Here is a 22,986-nt window from a genome sequence, read left to right as displayed (position 1 = left end):
GGACCAAGATAACATATCTACGATTTTCCAAATTTATAATGGCATCCTTGTAATTTTTCCTTTACTTTTTACCTATAATGTTTGACTCTTCGTCTTATTTAAAAAAATTTTACGATCAATATTTTTATTTTTATTAGATGATAAATCATGAATAGTACTTTACGTGTAACTAATTTTTTTTATTTCTTAAAGTTTTTTCAAATAAGGCAGAAGATCAAATGCTGGACATGCTGAAAGATTGGTTTTATTTTAGAATGGAGAAAGTACGTGTCTTTTCGCTTATATTATAAGAAAAATTTAAAAATTTAATATTAAATCTTAAGTTCATTATAATTTTTTACCGGAGTTTATTTTATAGTCTTAGCTTTTAAATCGCTAAAAAACACATATAAATTATTATTTATTTAAAATATATTATTTATATTTTTTAATAAAACACCTAAACAATAACCCGCACGAGCTCCACGAGGAGGTGCTGCGTTTCTTAATACCCGTGTGGGATGGGCAGAGTCCGACAAAGTCGTGGCTTGCTCTGTAGCTAATGGACGTTGCCACAGATATCTATTGTTATGAGATATTTTTGGTTTTACTTATATTCGTAACATACACATAAATCTATATTAACTATAAAATATATATTTTTATAGATTAATAAAATAATAGAACATCTTATACGCTGAAACGAAAAGGATAGTACGCTATTGAGTTACAATCTGCTTCAATTGAATCAAAACAAACACAACAGTTGGGCAAAGTATTGAACCAATAATAGACACTGGCATCTGTTTTTCTTTTTCTCGGATGGATTTCAACCAAACTGAGCTCAACGTCAAATTACATTCAGGAGAATCAACTAACCCATCTACATGGCTAGGATCTACGGGGCTACGAGTAACAATGAAAAATCCTGCAAACAATACCTCTAGTTTGTGATGCTAGACAATATTAGCCATTTTTTTTACACATGTTACTGTACATTCGTATCAATCCATCCTTGACGACGAGGAACTGAAAACCCTTGGCATAAAAAAAAAACAATATTAATGAACAGCTCTGGAGGAATGGGCCAAGATTTTAGGGAAAGCCCGTATTTGAGTTTCAAAACCTTGGTAAGATCCTACAGGTTTACAACATTCCACATCCAGTGGATGTAATGAATGAGAACAAAGAATCGAAAGAATATGTAAGCTGTTAACGCAACTACTATTTGACAGGATTGAACCTCAGGCTTTATACAATTGTGGCTTGACAAATGGCACACAATATCTTTAGATAAGAACCTTGCTCCGTAGCGACTTCCTTATGGATGGATAGAAACTTCATGTTGAACCATGACCTGACATCTGCTTCTCTCTGGGAGGTATCTTGAGCAAATTCTTCATCGTATCATATGCAGTAAAACCAATAGCAACAGAGGGTACCACCTATAAAAAGCAATAATATTTCAGAATCGCCAATCTGACTAACTCAACACATTTATGCAAGTACAACTATATACTCCTGAATGTACGACACCATCCAACAAGGTTTTCAACTGAAACGGCCATGGACAAATAGTCCCCCTAAAGAAAGAAAGTTGAATAACCATACAATCGAGTGCTTGCCAATGGTAAATCATAGAATTGCTCATATCTAAAACAAGAAAGTTGAAGACAAGCATGTGATTCAGTGTTGTATAACTGAAAGGAGCCAAGGAAAATTACGTTCAAGAAGAAAAAAATGTCTGCAGAAGTTTATACATGGCACTAGAAATATTCGCACAGTTCAGTGGAATGAAATATAAACACGGTGGAATGAAATAAAAATGTGAAACTTTTCAGTGGAATGAAATATAAACACAAATTACTAGCACGTCACCTGACGCCAGATTAGGGTGCAGAACATTGCCAGAATTATTATGAACTACCAAAGTTTCAGAGGCAAAGCAAGCACAAGAATGCTTTTTTTTTTGCTTGGGTGTAAAGGTTCGGAGTTTAAGGTCTAACAGCTAATAAGACAGCAAGTATTATCACTTGTGTCTAGTCAGTGAAATAGGTCATGTACTTATGTTCTGGTTGTTTGAAATGCCATTGGACCTATCATTCTTGATTATTTGACTAATATCATCTCTTTCAGCAATTCCGAATGTACATAAGCACCTATGTATATTTTATTATAATTAAAGCATAGAAGGGGAAACCAATAATTATCCACAGGACTACCTTGATGTAATTGAGGCTCAAGCCAGCAAACAATTGCCTCCATCCTTGTGTTTGTTTGATAACCATAAGACCCTGGAATGTACCCCTTATCTGTGGGGCACCAAATTGATCACGGTATTGCTGACTCTGAACCTACAAAATACAAGCAGATGCGAAGATGATAAATACTTGAGGAACAGTTTTCAAGAAAAGTAAAAAAAGGATACACCAGAAAAGGATGTCATAAATGGAATACCTGCATCTGCCTCCTGACAACATCTAGTGGGTAAGTTAGAGTTTGCCCAAATAATCCAGCAGCAGCACCACAAGACAATTTCAATGTGACAGAATTTTTATAATCTTCAGGTACATGTACCTTCAGCCCTTCGTATATGTAGAATTTAAGACCAGCATAAGGAAGTATTCCCATGAGCGTTGGACCTTAACACAAATAGTTCAGATGGAGGTCTCAGCAAAACTATTACAGTGATGGAGGTACTGAGAATACTGATACTCAAGTCCAAAGCAAAGCAGGAATCTTTTACCAGTTATGTATTGGTAGAGCTGGTAATAGGAATAGTAGATGGGGCATAACTTTACTTGCAGCTGTTAGTTGGTCGCTCTGGAATACTAGGAATGATATGATTTTTAGGAAAAAAATAGTCTCTTCTCCTGTGACAATTATTTTTCGGATTATTTGTCTTCTAAGGAATTGGAGGACTCTTCTGAAAAGCAAGGAGGAGGCTATGCTGGATCAGGCGATTGAAAAACTTCAGGATAGCGTATCGCAGCTAGCTCAAGCCAGAGGGAGAGTTGGGATTGGTTAAGTCAGTGGGTTTCATGTTTTTAGTGTTTAGATCAGTAAAGTCTGTCTGTTTACTTGGGTTAGCTTTTGAAGAAGGAGGTTTGCTATGTCAGGTGTGTTGTGCCATGATGGCCTTCTTTTTTGTTTTTGGCCTGGAGGGTTGGCCTTTCTGCTGCTACAGTTTTTTGTTCCCTAGAAAACTTGTAAGCTGGTAACCCCAGCCAAAACCGTTATTCTGCTTCAGTAAAAGCAGGGCTAGAAAGCCTTTTGTCTAAAAAAAAAAAGCAAAGCAGGAATATATAGATAAAACAGTTTTCAGTTCAAGAGAATTTTATGGTGCTTGAGTAACCGGTTAGACATATCTAAGTCTGCATACCTACTCCACGATAGAGAGCTCGCACTCCACCTTCTGAATAAACACCTTTAAAAACATCCTTTATTCCTCCATATTTTGGTTGAGATCTTGCCCTCTTCAAACCACTACTGATTTGGTCTGAACTATTGACCTTTAAGCAAAACAAAACAAAACAAGCTTATCACATCACAATGAAAAGCAAAAGGAGAATCCACAATATAAGTAGAACACTAATACAACACCAAATTGCTTATCCAAATGTGTCGGGAAATTTACTCTCAAGAGATTACTGATAGACAATTCACAATCTAGGTAGCACCTTTTCATGGCAACATAACGTGATATTCCTTCTGCTCAGAAGTAGATGTTGTTTTCTTGTAAGAGCACCATCTACTACTTCAGCCATAAATCTATACATTTTCTTTGCCAAAAAAGGGTAACATGGGAGTATTTTACTACTTTAAATTAATCTATTATTACTATTTTAGGTTTTCCATATGAGCAATCCAGAAGCATTACATAAACTCGATTGCACACGAATGATGGCAAGCTAATGAAGTCTTAAAAAACAGGACTACTGCAGCTTACAAGTCAAACTGTAATGCAGCTGCAGTTATGCTGACAGTCCATTTCATTGATATTACACTATGGTTTGTCAACTGCAATGAAGTGGAAATGCACAAGCACGGAAGTAGCCTGTAGCCTAGAATGGAAAGTGAGCAACGGGAAGTGTAGACCTAAGGCCAAAGAAAGCAATACTAGGTTTTGCATTGCAATACCTGGAAGGCAAGTTTAGTCCTGGCCAGATCCAAGGGATAAGTACACAAAACTGCGGTTCCTCCAGATGCTGATCCCGCTAAAAGGTCTACTAAGGGTCCTGACCCAAGTGAGGGGCAGTTGTTCAAGATCCAACACCTGTATCGCTCATACGCCATATAATGTAATGCAGCATAAGGAACAATTCTTAATACACTAGCACCATTTCCCCTGAAAGTAGCACCAAGGTATGGTTAGTGAATAATGTTATATACTGCTGGTGTCTTAGTATTGTAAATAAGTTGAATTGTCACATACTTGTAAAAGCCCAAAACTCCATCATGCTGTCTCAATTTCTTCAATGATTTGACAACACCAAGAGAACTGAACTCATTTGTTCTAGTCTATAAAAGCAGAATCAGAAGTAAGCATATGTTAGGCATGGTGATAATCTCATAATAACATGAGGTGCAAACTGGATGTTTCAAACAAATCGTATGTAGCAGGTCTACAAGGTCAACAGAATCAGGATATGTGAAATTTCTGGAAGTGAACATTTGTAATTATCATTGTAATGATGTCTATGATACTACAAAATGCATATTAGTATTCAAGAAAATGCATGTGGGACAAAAAGCGGCAGGAGTTATATGGATTTTATTGAAGCTGAGATTTTTGAAAGCTGATGATTTCCTTTCCGCCTACGTCCCAACTCTACAAATGGCAAATGGATAGGTGCGACACATACTGAGGTGCAACACATGTTGAGTGGAGTAAGGTGTGCTTACTAACAGAACGGGGAAGAGAATGTTTATGGTCTAGAATCTAGACAGGTACCTAGTGGAATCCTATTTGTTGCAACTCTTTACAAGCGTTTTGTGGCAAGGTCCCTTAACTCCATCAATCCTCACAGAGTTAGGTGCAGGCACTACCTTCTTGATCGACATTTTCAGTTCAGCTGAGGCACATCCTTCTAAACGTTAAGAGTGATTTTATGGTACTTGAGATAGCGTGACGTGGCACACTTTTTACTATATTTGTCGTAAAAGTCCCAAATAAACATTGTATTATCTCAGGCTACAAAAAGTGATCATGAGATCATCCTATTAACAAAGTTACACCGGAGATCCTGAAACGAACCAATTCCTACAGCTGCCTGCGGCCGACAATCACACTAAAAGAACTAAATAATTGCTCAAACACCTACCACTGAATTGTAATCCCAAGCGGTTTGTTTGTCCACATGTGCCCACTCCAGCCACGCAACGAGATCATAAACCGACGAGCACTAACCAATACTCGAGTATATTAGCTACAAGCATGACAGCAGGAAGAGCGGACGAACCTGCAGCAATATCTTGAGGCGCTCGAGCGGCGCGATGGCGGTCTTGGAGAAGGCGCCGGCGACGCCGCCGGCGATCATCTCCTTGGCGAAGACGGGCACCAGGTCGAGCGCGCAGAGGTCGACCCCAGCCGCTGCCACGGCCGCCGAACCCTGCGAGGGGGTGCCCATCCCGCCGACGCGCTCCTCTCATCCAAATCCAGCGCCCACCCGCGCGAAGAATCTCCCCCCACCCACAGCCACAAGGGGGTGGGAACCCGGAGCCCGAAGGATCTCACCGGACGCCGGCCCGGTCAGCCCCTCCTCCGGCCTCCGCCGCCGCCGCCGGATTTGACCGCCGCGACGACCCGCGCGGGAAGGAATGGGCCGCGGTTTCTTGCGCGTATCCCCTTCTTCCTTCGAGAATCGGGATAACAGACAATAGAGAGGGAGAGGGGCGGTGACCGCTGCGGGCGGGCGGCGAGTAAAATATGCGGGAGAATCTTCGTGGCTGCTCCCTCGAATATCATTTGGAGTTTGCCAGGAACGCTGGAGCGTTGATGCGACGCAGATTGAAGCCGAAGCTGACATGTCTCGTATCGCTGGCGGGCTTTCAGATCAGATATTGACGTTCCAGATTTTTTTTTCCCTGATATTTAGGTCTTGTTCAGTTTAAAAATCTTTTTAAAAACGTTACATTGGATATACGGACACATATTTAAGTATTAAATATAATCTAATTATAAAATAAATTATAGATTTCGCCAAGAAACCGCGAGACAAATCTTTTGAGCCTAATTAATCCTTTATTAGCATGTAGGTTATCGTAGCACTTATGACTAATCACGTATTAATTACGCTCAAAAGATTCGTCTTATGATTTTTACCATAACTGTGTAATTAGTTTAAATGTTCATGTATATTTAATGCTCCATTTAGATATCCAAAAATTCTATTTAATGTTTTTGAGAAAACTTTTTAAGACCTAAACGGCCTTACACAGGTACTCATATGGTTACACAAATTTTGTGCAAAAATTGAAGTGTAGCACGTAACTGGCATGTTCAAACACCGGGTTGTACCGAGCTTCAGAGCAGGTATAATATAGTAAGCCAACTATAAACATATTTTAAAGAGATAAAAGTGGAGAGAGATAAGAGTAGAGAGACAAGAGAATCAGTTACTAATTTTTGGCTAACTACAGTACATGCTCCAAGACTTCATGTGTGTATAACATGTAGGACTATATATTAATGTTTTATAGACAACTATTATATAAATTAACTATTATATTAACTATAGATAAATTGCAGCCAGTAGTCAACTATACTATTGAACTTGCTCTTACGCCAGGCCATAAAACATGAAATTAAATCCCAGGGCTGAAAAACGGTCTGAGCCCAACAACTAAAAAATAAAGTCCAGGCCCTCCGGTCTTTCTCTGAGCTTTTGTTTTGTCTTGGGGGGTAAGAAGGTGGTGTTTAGTTCTCTAAATTTTTTTCCAAAAACATCATATTAAATCTTTGGACACCTAAATAAAACATTAAATATAGATAAACTAAAAAACTAATTGCACAGTTACTGAAGAAATTTTAAGACGAATCTTTTAAGCCTAATTAGAAAGTGATTAGTCATAAGTGCTACAGTAATGCTAATGACGGATTAATTAGGCTCAAAAAAATTCGTCTTGCGGTTTCCAGCCGGAATCTAAAATTTATTTTGTAATTAGACTACGTTTAATACTCAAATATGTATTAAAAACTTGATGTGATGTTTTTACAAATTTTTTTACAAACTAAACACCACCTAAATTTTTAAGTTTTTTCGAGCTTTCGGGCTTCCGCTAGTCCTGAGCCTAGCCTAGTGCATAATCAGGTTAGGCTTGGACTTGTTGGGTCTACCGGATGGTTCAAATCGCCCTAGTTTAAATAGGCTTACACATAGCAAAGAACTATTTCAGAATTTTTAAATTTTTTTTTCAAAAATATCACATCGAATTTTTTGACACCTAAATAAGTATTTAATAGAGATAAACTAAAAAACTAATTGTGCAGTTACGGAAAAATGTTGAGACGAATCTTTTGAGCCTAATTAGTTTATGATTAGCCATAAGTGCTACAATAATCAACATGTGCTAATGACGGATTAATTAAGCTCAAAAGATTCTTCTCGTAGTTTCTAGGCTAGCTGTGAAACTCGTTTTTTCATTCGTGTCCGAAAACTCCTTTCGACATTCGGTTAAACATTTGACGTGACACTTCTCCCAAAAATTTTCTCAATCTAAGGTGGTGCTTAGATACGGAAAACGTAGTAATAGATTAGTACATGATTAATTAATTATTAATTATTTAAAAAAATATAAAATAAATTAATATGATTTTTTAAAACAACTTTCCTATAGAATTTTTTTAAAAAAAATATACCATTTAGCCGTTCGGGAAGCGTGTGCATAGAAAACGAGAGAGGTACTTACCATGTGTACTCAATTCCCGTGACTTTATTTTTATTTATCATTTAAGTTATATGCTTTTAATAACATTCCACCAAGGTAACAAATATTTATTAACTTTTCTCTAATTATTATGAGTTATCTTTCAATTTTCCTTTTCATTGTTAGGTTGATGGACGCCCTATGCCCACCTGACATATTTTGAGAGATGGAGGGGAACATTTCGAGCAGATCATATAGATTGGAGATGTCGTTTCCGCCAAGCGTCGTCACCATCCACAATCTCCGTCAACCCTAACCCCACCGCCATCACACAGTGTTGGAAGCGGCGATAGATCCTGACCATATATGTGTCTTCTCCGCCTCTTCCATATCGTCCTTGGTGATGCCCGTTGTTCATACTCCTGCTAATGATCCTATTGCTACCTGCAGCTTGCGGGGATTTCTCCCATTAGTCGGTACCCCTCGTTGTCTCAGTTACTAGGTGGCAGACTGATGCACGTGACGACAAAGGGTGCATAGCAATGGCACCATCATCCAATTTATCATGCTCACTTTGTTCCCTTTCCTCTCTCAAAATATGTCAAGTGGGCTTAGGGGTAATATCATCCGGTAATATCATCCCATCAACCTTACAATGAAAAAAATAAAAGAAATTCTATAGATAGAAAAAAGTTAATAAAATGGTACCGAATCAAATAATTCATAACCCCAGTGACACGTTATCAAAGACATACAGATTTAAGGGTAAGAAAGTAAAGCCGTATAAATTGAGTGTTATATTATAAAGTTGTATTAGCAATGGCACCATCATCCATCGAGTCTCTTCCATGGACGAGGTGCTTCTTTCCCTTCTATCTCCCCCGTCTCTCCACGGACCCCTTCTTTTCTCCTCTAAACCACATATCTAGAGCTATTGTCTTTTTTTTTTTTATCTCATCTACATTGACTTGAGTTTGATGATCCAACTTTATGTCCATTCTTTTTAGTTGTTTGGGCTAAGGTACTCCTTTAATTTCGTTAGCATGTTTTCAAAAAGCTAAATATTATTTTGTGCAAAAACTTTTAATATGGAAGTCATATTTTAAAATGAAATAAATACATTTGTCATATTGTAATATTTTTTACTCAATTAATCATATGTTAATTATATTTATCGTTTTACATTCTTGTACTCCCCTGTCCCAGTATAAACTGACTTCTAGGGGAGGGATTGTGTCCAAAATATAATTTCACTCAAAAAACTAGGCAATTGAATGAGTATTGTGTGATGGGTCGTACACGCCATTGTGGGTGGCTGAGAAAGCCTTATCACCTCCCTCCTCCTTTCTCTCTCGTTTCTTTCCTCTTTGATTGCAGAGTTCGGTGACGACAAGATGCAGCCCTACTGACGCCTCTCGACCGCGTCAACCCATCCTAGAAGCTCCTTATTGAGATTTGCTCCTCTCGTTGGCTCCTCTCTTCCTCCTGACCCTCTCGCTGACTCTTCCTCACCAATGATTCCCAACGGCGGTGGGGGCATCAGTGGAGGCGCGTTTCACAGGAGGCACAGAGGGGTGTCGGTGGCAATATCGAGGGCGACAGTGGAGATGGGCCACCAACGATGGCGGCAAAGTTCAACGAGGTCGGCCGCTACCAGGCTGCCAGCACATGCCTACTAGGCTACGATGGTGCGAGAAGTTGGAGAGGTCACAACTTCGATGGCCATGGATCCCGCCAAAGCGAGGTCACCGTCTTCATGCTGTAGATCTCCGACGAGATAATTGGAGTGTGTGCCACCGTGCCGGCCATCCTCCCCGGCTTAATTGGTAAGGTCGGGATGTATCATGGATATCATCAATATGGACTTTATCGTTGAGCTGAAGTAAATTCTCTCCACCCCTCTTCATTTTTGCTGGCAAGTGCAGATATAATAAGGCAACGGTTAACTTTTGCAGAACAATGAAGCGAAGGCAATCCAGTGGTTCATTTGATTGATTTATACGCCATGGGTTGACTAGAGTGGCTAGTGTTTGTATGTTTGCTGCTCAAAAAGTGAGAGGCTGTTACGTTGTATTCAATTTAAAGCGAGAGACTGTGTATGACTTGTTTTATGTATGGTAGTGTACCCAATGGGTTGACTAGAGTGGCTAGTGTTTGTATGTTTGCTGCTCAAAAAGTGAGAGGCTGTTACGTTTTATTCAATTTAAAGCGAGAGACTGTGTATGACTTGTTTTATGTGTGGTAGTGTACCTCTATTTGTTTATTCACTTGCCATTTGTTTTTAGAAAAATTATACTCTTGCAATGATTAGTTGCACTCTTGTAATGACATTTTGGTCCATTCTTGTTACTACTTTTTCCCCTAAAATAAGTTTATTTTTCAGTTTGTAGATATGTTTGGCTCTTCGTCTTATTTGAATTTTTCCAATTAATATTTTTATTGGTATTAAGTTACTACCTCCGTTTCATAATATAAGATGCTTGACTTTTTTCGGTTCAATATTTTATCATTCATCTTATTTAAAAATTTAGTACAAATATAAAAAATGACAAGTCGTGCTTAAAGTTCTTTTGATAATAAAGTTACTCACAAGCAAAATAAATGATATTTCCATAATTTTTTGTATAAGACAATGGTCAAACATTACGAGCAAAAAAATCAAATATCTTACATTATGAAACGGTGAGAGTATAAAATATAAATAGTACTTTACATATGACTTTTTTAAAATGTTTTTTCTAAAATTTTTTAAATAAGATGAACGATCAAACATTGGACACATAAATTAAAAAGTGAAGTCATTTTTGAACGGATGTAATACTAAATTTATATTGGGAACCTAGGAATCAATTTATACACGGACTCGCCTGATATGCGCATCAAGCCGGCGCGGTGGATCCAGCACGCTGCACGCAACATTCAACGTCCACAACCGCGCACGGTCGCGCGGTCGCGCCAAACCGCAGGTAGTTCTTCCTGCCCCCTACTTTCCGGTTCCACGCACATACGCTGCCAGTACGGTACGGTCGTGCGCCGAACCCACCGCACCCGCCGTGCCGTTGCCGCGCCCACCGGTTTCTCGTGATCGCGGGCATCCATCAATACCTCCAGTACGCCCCCCACAAGCACACACGAGCTTAGCGCGACGTCCGCGCACGAGGGCACGCGCCAAGTCACCCAGCTTAGGTGAGCCAACACCTCTCCCCGCTCGCGCCCAGTCCCAGCCACGATTCCACCAAAAACTGCAGGCCTGCAACGCTGCAACGGACGCACCGGGCGGTCCTCGTCATCTCGTTTTACAGAAAAGAACAGCAAGCCACCAAACAAGACACAAAAGCGAGCAAACGCCACGAGTTCAAAATCCCGAGCCGGGCTCTGCAAAGGGGCCAAAACTCTCCGGATCCCGACACGCCCCCGCCGCGGCCCCACGCATCACAGAGAGCCTTCTTCTTTCTCGAAGCCCGACGAAACGACTGCAAAAGGAGACAGCGCGTGACGGCGTGTTGGCCGCGAATGCCGGCCGCCGCGCCTTTTTCCACAACCACCACCCAGCCCGCTGGCCACTGACAGGGTGGGTCCCCCTCATCCCGCTTAGCTCGTCCCCGTTTCAAAATTTGAAAACCACGCCACCGCCGCCGTGGCAGGAACGGCTCCCTCTCCCTCTCCACCCCCGCCTCGTGACTCGTAACCGAAGCGAGCGCCGCGCGCAACGGCCAGCACACGTCAAGTCGGTCTACTAGCCTCGCGTTTCCCGATCCCTCCCACTCCTCCACTCCCATTTCGCACGCCTCGTGCCCACGTTCGTCGAGGGAGACGGGGGGGCAGCGCTCCGCTGATCGGGGCTGGATGGGGGCGTCGGGGAAGTGGATCAGGACGCTGGTGGGGCTGAGGCCGGCGGCGGAGAGGGCGAGGGCCGGCGCGGGGAAGGGGCGGAGGTGGAGCAGGCTGTGGCGGAGCTCGTCGTCGCAGAGGAGCACCGGGAACGCGTCGGCGTCGGAGGTGCCCTCCGAGACGTCGTCCTCCGCCGACGCGCTCAGCTCCGTCGTCGCGGCCGTCGTCCGCGCGCCGCCCAGGGACTTCCGCCTCATCAGGCAGGAGTGGGCCGCCGTCCGCATCCAGACCGCCTTCCGCGCCTTCCTGGTGGAACACCGCCGCCCACTCGCCTCGCTGAAATTTCGGTCAGAGATCAACGACGGCCTTTTGATTGCTTTCTTGTGGTGGATGCCCTGTGCAGGCGAGGCGCGCGTTGAGGGCGCTGCGAGGGATCGTACGGCTGCAAGCGCTGGTGCGCGGCCGCCGCGTGCGCAAGCAGCTGGCTGTCACGCTCAAGTGCATGCAGGCGCTCGTCCGGGTGCAGGCTCGCGCACGGGATCGTCGAGCCAGGATCTCCGCGGACGGCCTCGACGCGCAGGACATGCTTGACGAGCGCAGCAGCGGTCGCGTTGATCCTGTCAAGGAAGCCGAGGTATGCGGTGGCACACTTCTGCAAGTAGTACATATTAGTAACAGATTGACAAGCGAATTTCGCGATGCACGATTGCGCTTTGTTTTGTGCATATTGAATTGAGTTAGTCTGTAGTTTGCATCACACGCGCATTCTGTCTTATACATATCTGCTGGAACTGAAGAATTATACGTTGAACGCCCTAGGTTTGTAGGGATCGCTTGCGAGATTTTCTTTATCGACACTTGGGAAAAGTAAAATTAGGACATATCGCACAGTTTATACCGGGCTGGTCCTTACTAGTTTTATCCTGTTCCTGTAAGAGTGTGGTAGGCCGTAGTCTAATTGCCCGGTAGAGATTTTCTTAAGCATTTCGCGTAGAAAAACTTAACTTCCTCGTGCAAAACCAAACATAATTTTGGATGTGACATTCGTATATTTGGATGGTATTGTTCACATTGCAGGCAGGGTGGTGTGATAGTCAAGGCACTGCTGACGATGTAAGATCAAAGATACACATGAGGCATGAGGGTGCAATCAAGAGAGAAAGGGCACTTTCTTATGCTCTTTCCCACCAGGTACATATCGCAACAATAATCTGTTATCTGTGTATTGATTTACAAAACTTGATATCTTTCCTTCTGAGAGACAGTGACATTTATTTATTATTTTTTTTTTTTGCAGAGGTGTTCAAACCACGGTGGGAGGCCTAGCTCTCCCGCTGTATCTCTCAGGCACCATGGCAATGGGGCTAACAGGAGCAACAATAGTTGGAGCTATTTGGAAGGGTGGATGGCCACAAAACCTTGGGAGAGCCGACTGATGGAGCAAACCAATACTGAAAACTCCACCAATTCGCGATGTTCAGAGAGCGTCGAGGAAATTAACCTGGCTGGTCCGAAACTTTCGGATGCAAGCTCAGTCAAGATCAGAAGGAACAATGTTACAACAAGGGTGGTAGCAAAGCCTCCCTCCATGATCTCGGCTACCTCTTCTGATTTCGTGTACGACGAGAGCTCGCCATCTACATCTTCTGTTACTCCAATGTCTGGCACCAATACCTTAGCAACAGAGAGAAGATCTGATTGTGGTCAGGTTGGTGGTCCGAACTACATGAGCATGACCAAATCGGCCAAAGCAAGGCAGGGTGGTTATGGCTCTCAGAAGCCACCCCTTCAAAGGCAAAAGTCTGGTGATCTCCTCCATCACAGCAGGACGGCATTCTCTTCGATAGATGTTCAAAGCACTGCTGGCTCGGAGGTCTCGGTTACTTCAAAGAGGTTAAACAGTCTGACCCTGAAAAGTCGAGTCGCAAGAAGTTTAGACAAGGAGAATGAGAGACAACAAAGTTCCTTGCTTTAGGATACGCGCCCTAATTAATTAGGCCCTTAAGATATAATTAGTACCTTGAGATATTTTAGCGAAGTATTTGGTGCTTACCTGTACGTATCTGCTGATTTCAATGCCTCATTGCTTATTTTTATATTTATATTAGTGGTGTACAAATGTGAAACTAGCCAAATGTTGACTGTTATGTCTATCTTCCGCATTGTAAAATCTTGGGCTTATAAACCTCTAAAGCATTATGCATGATGGTGATAGATTATTCCGAATTCCCGAGGGTTTTGTTTGTTTGATTGTTTCAATATATTGCTGGATTGTATCGTCTATCTGAAGAGGGTTACTTGGAAAGCGTGTGGATTCATCTTTAGTGAAGCCAGACTGTTTATCGGCAATCATTTAATCACGGTTCAAAGACTTCGAGTTTTGTTCGGAGCCTTCATTCTTCATGGGTGTCCAGGGGTCTTTTGACTTTATGCCATTTTCTTCGGTGACACATTCTCAAATACCACTTTCCTAAAAAACTTTAACATTTTACCACAAAAGAAATAAATATCTTTCTTACATACCATTATTGACATAATATGTAGCTACACGACTGACACTAGATGATTTTGCTCCTCTTCTTCCATTCTTTCTCCTCGTGCACCCACTCTCTTTAGCCGATCCACATTACTGTTGTTGCTGTAAGTTCCGTCAGAGCTAAGGAGAAAGACAGCGTTCGGGAGATGAAATATGAGAGTTGTTATTCGACGTGAAAGATTAGTACATAATTAATTGATTATTAATTATAAAAAATAAAAAATAGATTAATATGATTTTTAATGTAACTTTCTAATAAAAAAATTTATAAAAGATACACCGTTTAGAAGTTCGAAAAAACGTGCGCACGAAAAAAGAGGTAATATGACTCAGTTATCCAATCCAACGAACGCGTTTAAAAAGGAGCAACAACAGCTCAAGCTCCTCTATCGTGGCCCCTTATCTATGGCTGCTCATTTCTCGTCTCTATCCCCTCTATCCCCTCCACTAGGTTGGACAAGAGAAGAAAATAAGGGCAACAAGATCATTTATCATATTAATGCTTGAGTTGACAAGCTAAAATGGCAAGAAGGAGAGAATTAGTAGATTTAGATGGCAAAAAGTTAAAGTCTTTAGGGAAGATGGAAGATGGCATTTGAGAATGAGCCAATGAAGAGAGTGGCAAATAGTCCAAAACCCCGGTGTCCAGCGTTGCCCACTACGAAGGGGTTGCTGTGCTGTTCAGAACAACAGTATGATGTGCTGTTATCCAGTGTACTCTGCACAGCTTCTGAAATTCTCAACTGATATGCGAGAGCGAGAATGGTTTGAAAGATAAAACATAAAAGGAAATCTTAAGAATTTTAAATATGCATTATATACGAGGTAAAGCCAAGCAAATGTTTGACAGCTCCAAAACAAAACGATTTCACCTTCGCTTCTATTCTCAACTACTGGTACACAAATCATGTGGAGCCAGCCACAAAGAACATTTCAACAGTATCTTCACCAATTCACCAGAGAGAAGAGTGTACATACGATAAAATTCAGCCAAATCTTGCTTCTCGCTGTAAAACCTGAAAAAAAAAGGTATTAACATAAGCTTTTTTTGTGCAAGCATTTAACATAACGTTACCATGTTTCATTGAGACTCTTTGTATAAGAAAATTATACTATTAAATACTCCTTGCTAGATTTTTCATTGCATATACTTCCATAACAAATTTGATGATACTTGCCACTCATTTAGGTTACTCGTTTGATGGTCTGATAGGTCTGGAGTAGGAATTAGCGGGGGGAAAAAGTAAAAGTGTAGAAGGCAATGAAACTTTGTAGCTATAAATATTTGGTTATGTAGTAGTCGTTGCTGAATAGGTAACTGTGTGCCCATAATATTGAATAGTTCTAAATAAAAAACAAACGCAGATATTTCCTACCTCTTCAGCAAATTTTATCAAGATAGTTGTCCTGGGCCTTTGTTGGCCTTCAATTGGCACAAAGTGGGCAGTAACTACCGCAGGAAAGCCAGCATTTTCCAGTACACCCTACAAATGTTTTAAGGAAGTGTTAGAACATTGATCTAAAAATTTGTTCTACATGAATACATATTAGGGCTAAAATCCTCACCCTTACAATTCCTGCAACAAAAGCTCCACAATTGAATGCTCCCATGTCCTTTGGCACGGAAATGAACCTGTTCATACAAGAATAGTATCACGACATAGACTTAGTACAAAACACACACACAGAACATAAAGCTTGACAAACCGGTTAACAAGAAGCTCCTTTTCACTAATCATGTATTCATCCTCATGTTCTGTTCCTTTCTCAAGTGAGTCAGCCACCTTAAAAGAAAATAATAAAGCAACTATCAGGATCAGGTGATCTAAACAATAGCACTGAAGTCAGTGATCAGAGTAAAAACACAACAAACTTATTATAACTACAAACAAGTGCAAAGTTTCTTCCATATGTAACCAAAGGAAAGTGATTTAAAAGCTGACAGCAAAAAATAATATGAGCATCTATGCTGAATTGGCTTGTGAGAAACAGCAACGGCATTACCTATTTATTATAATGTGGATGTGATAAAATGTTAAAAAAGTTGTAACCAAACAGCCTAAAGCACATTTAAGGATATCTACATATAAAGCCATACAGAAACTACAATTATTTCAAAAATATAAGAATCAACTGACTATAGTATTAAAGCTCAAGAGATCACAGATTATGGTAACATCGAGTAGGAATCAGAATTGACTGATTGGTAGAGCACAGTACCTTCCCGAACAATACTTTCCATACAGTGCTGTGTATGAACGATAATATACCCAGGAGTCGAGTCTCTCGTCTATTCCCCTAAATAAAATATTTTTTCAAACATATTTATCAAAATTTAAAAAATATAGAAAAGCAGAAGGAAGATCAAACATATATAAAAAAAAAAGAAGGTTAATGCTGTACAAATGTATTTCTTAGATAATGGATTGAAAAAAATGCATATAAAAATGCTGTAAAGATATATACAGATATCATATCAGACTTTCACAATTACAAAAGGCATTGAACATGAAGAGCCGACTTCAGTCATTGTCATTATTCAATAATTAGTTTGGAATATTAGCGCCGCAATTTATACTGAATTTATAATACAAGGTGGATTCCAGTACATCACATATTTTGCTACAACTAATATGTTTGTCATACAACAAAACTATGCAGCATGATTGCAATGCCCTTTGTAACAAAGGATGAAGGATAATTTCTATTATAGCATGTAATGCAAATTATATAAAGCAAGAAATATGGATATACCTCACTATGCATCATATTTTAGAACACCTCAATTATATAAAAAGAAGGTAAAAAGGATCACGCATCAAACCTTCTCTCTGTGACACAGAAGTTCAAGAACTCTTGCACCGACAGCATAACCGGCATCCTCCAGCCTGTGCGTAAAGAATAGAAAGATATGCTAAGACAAATGTAGGCATGCCAGAATACACACGAAAAGGTTCAGCAAAGAAATATTGTGGTCTTCATTCTGCAAAGAAGGGTAAGTTTAGTACCGTCTTAAAGGATAATGCACATTCAAATCATAACTTTGGTTTACATGGATACTCCGTTTTTTTTTCTTATTTGACACCATTGATTTTTGAATCCATGTTTGACCGTTCATCTTATTCAAAATCTTTATGCAAATATGCAGAATTATAAGTTATGTTTAAAGTTCCTTTAATAATAAATCAAATCATAACAAAATAATTAATAATTATATAATTTTTTTGAATAAGACAAATGATTTGTAGACCGAAAAGTCAACAGTATCAAATAAAAAAAATTGAGGGAGTATATTTGATCAGAATTTTAAAAGTTTGGCTAACCAAATGTTTTAGTTGAGTGAGATTAGGCATCTCAATGTCTTAACAAGCAGTTGTAAAATCTTTACTCATGTAAAATTCTGAATTAAAGACATTACTGCACAGTAAGTACCAAACACCTAGCATCTAACAATTTGTCTTTCATGGATACGGTTACAATGTGTAGTCATGATGCATGAATAACCATGAAGTTTTACCAGGTACAGTTTGAGACAAAAATGAGAAAACTACATGACATATTGACAGTAAACAATCAATTGCATATTTGTGTCTATACAATAAATTTTGATGCTCATGGTTTTTGAGGGAAAAAAAACAATGTCTCACAGTATAAACTACCTTCTTTCCAGCTCAGCAATATTATCAACTTGTGTCTGGTTGTATTGAACCAACTCTGAGAACAGGAAGGCAAATGCGCTCAAACTGACCTATCAAATACACAAAGCATTCATTAAGCATATATGGCACCAAGACAGATAAGAAACTAAATTATTAGCTGAACATGTAAAACACAAGCCGTACATCAAGAAATGCATCAACCACATCAAGAAAGCATAAAATAGTGTTTTTTTTTTCGTTTTATGTAATCCTTACCAATGAACAATTTGTCAAGAAAAGTAATTTGTTTAGAAGCAATGAACAAAATGACAACTAATAAGACCATCAGCCATAAAAAAAAATGCAACACCAGAGGAATAGCAAAAAGACATAATAGGAAATCACATCAAATTATATGATCCAAATTAGGCATTTTGTGTAGGCACATTTATCAGGAAATCTAGGCCCCAACTGTTTGAGCCGGTTGTACTGTATCATAATATGACGGTGAGCCCAACTGCTCCCCACAGGTGCATGGATATGTTGTGATGGTGTAGAAAATTTGGCCTTCCATGATGCTAAGACCAGCACTTGTTATCATTTATTAATTCCTTTTGTATCCTCCACCAGACATGAGCAATATTGTCATCCATGCCAGGTTTCTCATCCATCCCAAAATTCTCTTTTCGTTTTCAGTGCCTGCAGAACCAATTCATCAGCAAAGAGTGCCTATTTAGGGAAGGTTTTGGCACCATGTAACAAACAAATGAGATACCTGCATCTATGCAATAGAATGACAGGCTGGTAATTTGGTGATGCAAATTTGGTGGAATCGAATCATCTATCTTATGCCTCAAGTTAATTATGATTTGGTTTGTTTAAGGTGGTAGCCTATACCATCTCCTATTATGGCACCATATGTTCATATCGTGTGTTAGTTGGAAAAAAATCCATAATGTGATATCTTAGGGGCAGCACTACAAAGATCTGGTGAGCACACTGATTCCATTATGAAGCAAAAGATTAACCAAGTTTCCTTCCTCAAATATCAACTCTTCCCTGCTGCAAGATAGAAGCCTACTTCTATCTCCTACCCCAGCTACCTTTCATTCAAACCAGCAAGTGACAAACTGCTCTTGGTAGTTGATTTGGTGAGAGAAATAAGAAGATTTTATTTCGATGTTTTCAATTCCATTTTCTTCTTTGACCCACTCTTATGTGCCACACCTTTAGGGTTCAAGAATGTTTTTTCACCTGAGTTCAAAATTGTTATCCTTACTGCATAATATGAAACTGCAAAAATAATGAGAAATAACTATGTATCATGCATTTACACCCTTTCAAGTGCTGTAAGTCTGACATTCGTATATTGTGATCAGGGTAGTCTCCATGCAATAAGTAGTGCTGTCTTTGTTTTCCCAAACCTAAGTTGAACTTAAGCACGGCAGTGATAGTACGGTAGACATAGCCAATAACTAGTTAAATCTACTGACTACTCCCTTTCTAAGATTCATAGTGAGATCTAAACCTCTTAGTGGTGGATCCAGCACAAGAGTGTAGCTATGGTGGAGTTGACACATCAGAACTATGTTTATCTTACTTTTAAGTAATGAAATGAAATTATTTACACACAAACTTACTACAATATATGACAGTTATTAGAATATATGGCACTAAATGCAATCAACAACTATAATCCTAAATCTGCCATGTAGCGCCCCCCCCCCCCTTTTTTTTTAAAAAAAAAAATCCTGACACTGCCTCTGGCACTCCTCCTGTACCTAGCCTAGGCAGTCCGGGCAATCAACAATTATTCTGAAGAAATAAAGCAGTAGACTAGTGGAGATCGAGTAAAACTGCATATTTATAGCGTTCTCCTTAGACGTTTGATTCATAATTGGAGACAAGGACAAGGTAGCAATTAAACTTCTCCATGCAAAATAGTCCACTGATATATGATAACATCTAAATAAACATCCAAAGGGCCAGACTCCCAAAATCCCCTACTTGCTGACAGTATTGTTCTCATGCTGGTGCCACTTGCTGCCTGCCTCCGATGTTGTCCACACCACCAGCAGGTCAGCTAAATTGCCGGGGCCTATGAATCGATCTACAACGTATGCTTAGCTAATGGGCCACGAGCCTCGCCCAGTCGCCCCACTCGTCGAGTCGCCGCCGCTGCCATGGCTGCTTCCTTTCCTCGGCAGCTCGGGGATAAACAAGAGCGGGAACAGGGGCACAGAGGGTACTCGCGCCGTGGCGTATCCACGGCGCCCACCGTGGCAACGCCACAAGAGAAGGTCCGCCCTCTAGCGCGGATCGGGGGCCGAGCATGCACAGATCTGAGGGAGGCTCGAGATGGGGGAAGGCGGGTACCTCCTGCCTGCCGCGGCTGAGGGGCTTGTCGAGCACGTTGGCGTACTGCTTCGCCTTCCCGACGCCGATCATCTTGCCCGCCCTCGTCCGGAGCGGTAGCCGTCGGCGGTCGAGGCGGCGAGCCGGGAGAAGCGGGCGGCGCAAACTGGGCAGGCCGGCGGAGCGGAGGCGTCGAGCTCCTCTCCTTTTTCACTTTAGAAGGAGAAAGGAGTCGTGTTGGGCTCGTGCTTGTGCTGACCTGTTGGGCTTAATAGTTCAGGCCCAGTGCCTTTTTGCTAACAACGGAGATTTCTTTACACCTTCATTTTTTTTAATTAACCAGTAAAACGAAGCTAAAATGTATTTTATTTCCTAAGGCCCCTTTCGATTTACACCTTCATTTTTTTAATTAACCAGTAAAACGAAGCTAAAATGTATTTTATTTCCTAAGGCCCCTTTCGAACAAAGATGTTTGCAGGAATTTTTTTTTACCATTTAAATCGCATTTTTGGGTTATTTGGGCAAAAATATTATGAATGAGCGGCACAAAAGGGTCTATCCAAAACCCAACATATTCCTTAGGGCATAAGACAATGGTTTAGGCAGCTGCACTACGTAATTTTTTTTCATGTAATATCCACTATAGGAAAATTAATGAGATAGTTCTATAGTTAATGTATGTTAATGTATAGCAGTATATGATATTGATTTGTCTATATGACCGTCTGGTAATCAAAAGGCATCGTTCTCTTCTTCTATTTCAGTCTTTCTCTCCTCCTTTTCATATCATCATTTCTTCCAGACAATCATATCACGCTATTGTTCGTATCTGTGGGAATGATTCACTCCATTGGAAATTTAGAAGTGATGTTGGAATATGATCAACCTCTTAGAAAGTTTCATGTAACATATAGATAAATTCAAGGCAAATCAAGGAGTGAAGCACTAAATTGATGGTACATGGACCAAGGGAATTATGCCGTCTCGAAGTACTTGCATTGGATAATCCCGTCAACCCATCAATTTCAGGTATCACAAATAGTCAAATAGTACCAAGAACCAGCATCAAGCCATCAAGTAACAATATTTTTTCGACGACTGACATATTACCCGAGTGGTATAATGAAAAATTATTAAAAAATTAGCATTAACATATGTTATCAATATTATCTGTTGCACGATCCCTTAATTTATGCCTACATCTAATACCGGTATGTGGGCCCATCGATACCGTAGTCTTTTTTCCACAAGAAATAAAGAGATGGCCGGAGTGATTGATATTTTAAAACTATAGAATACATATAAAAACAAGGAGTTGGTGAGGTGAGTGGCAGATACACCACCCACCCACCATTACCAAAATTTTTTATATAAGTATAGATAAGTTGTATATAAACACATATGTATGTATTGTTACATGTATATATATGTGTATATGTGTGTATATGTTTTGGGTACAGAGTTTAATAGGAACTCTCGAGATTATTTTGAGATGATGGAAGTATTTGACTAGTCAAAGGCACGAGGGGAAGATCGCAATTTTTTTTCTTTTTTTGCCGGATCAGCCAAACTAGGCCGACCGAAATTCATTAAGATTAGGGAATGGAATGTAAAGGGTGATCAAGATCAAAACAAATCGACAGGAAGGTGTCGAGAAATGAATAGACTGAAAACACAGGAAGAAAGAAGACAGACTACCCCCGACTCAGAGCTCTTTTGGGTCTTTAGCTCTCAGCCCTCGCCACCCCCGAAGATGCTCGCCTCCTTCCAGATAACCACCTCCGCTCTGATGTTTGCCAGCTGAAGTTGACACCTGTCTCCGGATCCACTGCAGGATCGCTCAAGATCATCAAGCGCGGAGACACTGCAGACAGACAGCATCTTCCATCTGGACCTAGGGGTTTGTTTAGTTGACAAAAACTTTTACGAAAGGGGTCACATCGAACGTTTGATCGGATTTCGGAAGGGGTTTTTGAACATGAATAGAAAAACAAATTTCATATTCCGCCTGGAAACCACGAGACGAATCTTTTGAGTCTAATTAATCAGTCATTAGTAATGTTGGTTACTGTAGCACTTATGGCTAACCATGTCCTAATTAAGCTCAAAAGATTCGTCTCACGATTTTTCCCGTAACTGTGTAATTAGTTTTAATGTTTATGTATATTTAATGTTTCATTTAGATATCTAAAGATTCGATGTGATGTTTTTAGGAAAATTTTTTGGAACTAAAAAGGAACTAGATCCTGCCAGCATTCGATTTGGAAGATGTGTGCCGCCGTGTGTCAGGCAACATCTCCGGCCTAGCAGACTATAGCTACTACCAGTATTCGATTTTAGATCCTACCATTCTAGGGACTAAACTCTATAAACCAGTTATAAGTATATTTTAAAGAGATAAAGAAACAGAAGAGATGTGAACTACTAATTTTGTAGTTAGCTAATTTTATAGTTAGCTGCACACGGACTCCAACACAAAATACGTGTATGACATGTGGAACCATGTATTGATATTTTGTAGGTAACTATTGTATGAGTTGATTATTAAATTAGCTATAGATGAATTGAAGCTAGTAGTTGGCTATACTATTAAATATTAAACTTGCTCTAAGCACTAACTAATGATCCCTAGGCACTATAAACAAACACACTAATGGTCCCTGGAGGCACTGATGGTGCCCCTAACGCCCTGCAACCCCTTGCAGATACAGGTATATAGCCTGCTGGGGCCCGTGCCGGCACCGTGTCTTCGCTCTCTGCTCGCCATGGACGCCAGAA

General features: G+C 40.3%; 3 protein-coding genes across 3 annotated transcripts; 1 reads left to right on the top strand and 2 right to left on the bottom strand.

The window, feature by feature from the left end:
* Window positions 1–756: 756 nt before the first annotated feature.
* LOC102706144 (mitochondrial carrier protein CoAc1-like) lies at window positions 757–5,918 on the bottom strand. Its single transcript, XM_006644532.3, has 7 exons — window positions 5,442–5,918; window positions 4,415–4,500; window positions 4,120–4,327; window positions 3,362–3,491; window positions 2,437–2,621; window positions 2,202–2,333; window positions 757–1,424 (listed from the first exon to the last, which is right to left on the bottom strand). The coding sequence occupies exons 1-7, from the start codon at window positions 5,607–5,609 to the stop codon at window positions 1,320–1,322; spliced, it is 1,014 nt and encodes a 337-aa protein (XP_006644595.1). The 5' UTR covers window positions 5,610–5,918; the 3' UTR covers window positions 757–1,319.
* Window positions 5,919–11,611: 5,693 nt separating this feature from the next.
* Window positions 11,612–13,907, top strand: LOC102705859 (protein IQ-DOMAIN 1-like). Its single transcript, XM_006644531.3, has 4 exons — window positions 11,612–11,988; window positions 12,083–12,313; window positions 12,757–12,870; window positions 12,977–13,907. The coding sequence occupies exons 1-4, from the start codon at window positions 11,695–11,697 to the stop codon at window positions 13,652–13,654; spliced, it is 1,317 nt and encodes a 438-aa protein (XP_006644594.2). The 5' UTR covers window positions 11,612–11,694; the 3' UTR covers window positions 13,655–13,907.
* A 1,074-nt stretch (window positions 13,908–14,981) lies between these two features.
* LOC102705577 (trafficking protein particle complex subunit 5) lies at window positions 14,982–20,408 on the bottom strand. Its single transcript, XM_006644530.2, has 8 exons — window positions 20,230–20,408; window positions 17,875–17,963; window positions 17,040–17,103; window positions 16,436–16,513; window positions 15,923–15,999; window positions 15,782–15,848; window positions 15,592–15,699; window positions 14,982–15,231 (listed from the first exon to the last, which is right to left on the bottom strand). Exons 1-8 carry the CDS (start codon window positions 20,299–20,301, stop codon window positions 15,202–15,204), a joined length of 585 nt encoding a protein of 194 aa, XP_006644593.1. The 5' UTR covers window positions 20,302–20,408; the 3' UTR covers window positions 14,982–15,201.
* Between the last annotated feature and the right edge of the window lie 2,578 nt (window positions 20,409–22,986).

Source organism: Oryza brachyantha, chromosome 1 (genome assembly GCF_000231095.2).
Source record: "Oryza brachyantha chromosome 1, ObraRS2, whole genome shotgun sequence".
In the NCBI taxonomy this organism is placed as follows: Eukaryota; Viridiplantae; Streptophyta; class Magnoliopsida; order Poales; family Poaceae; genus Oryza; species Oryza brachyantha.
The sequence above is the reverse complement of the archived record's forward strand: the minus strand, read 5'-3'. Positions and strand labels throughout refer to the sequence as shown.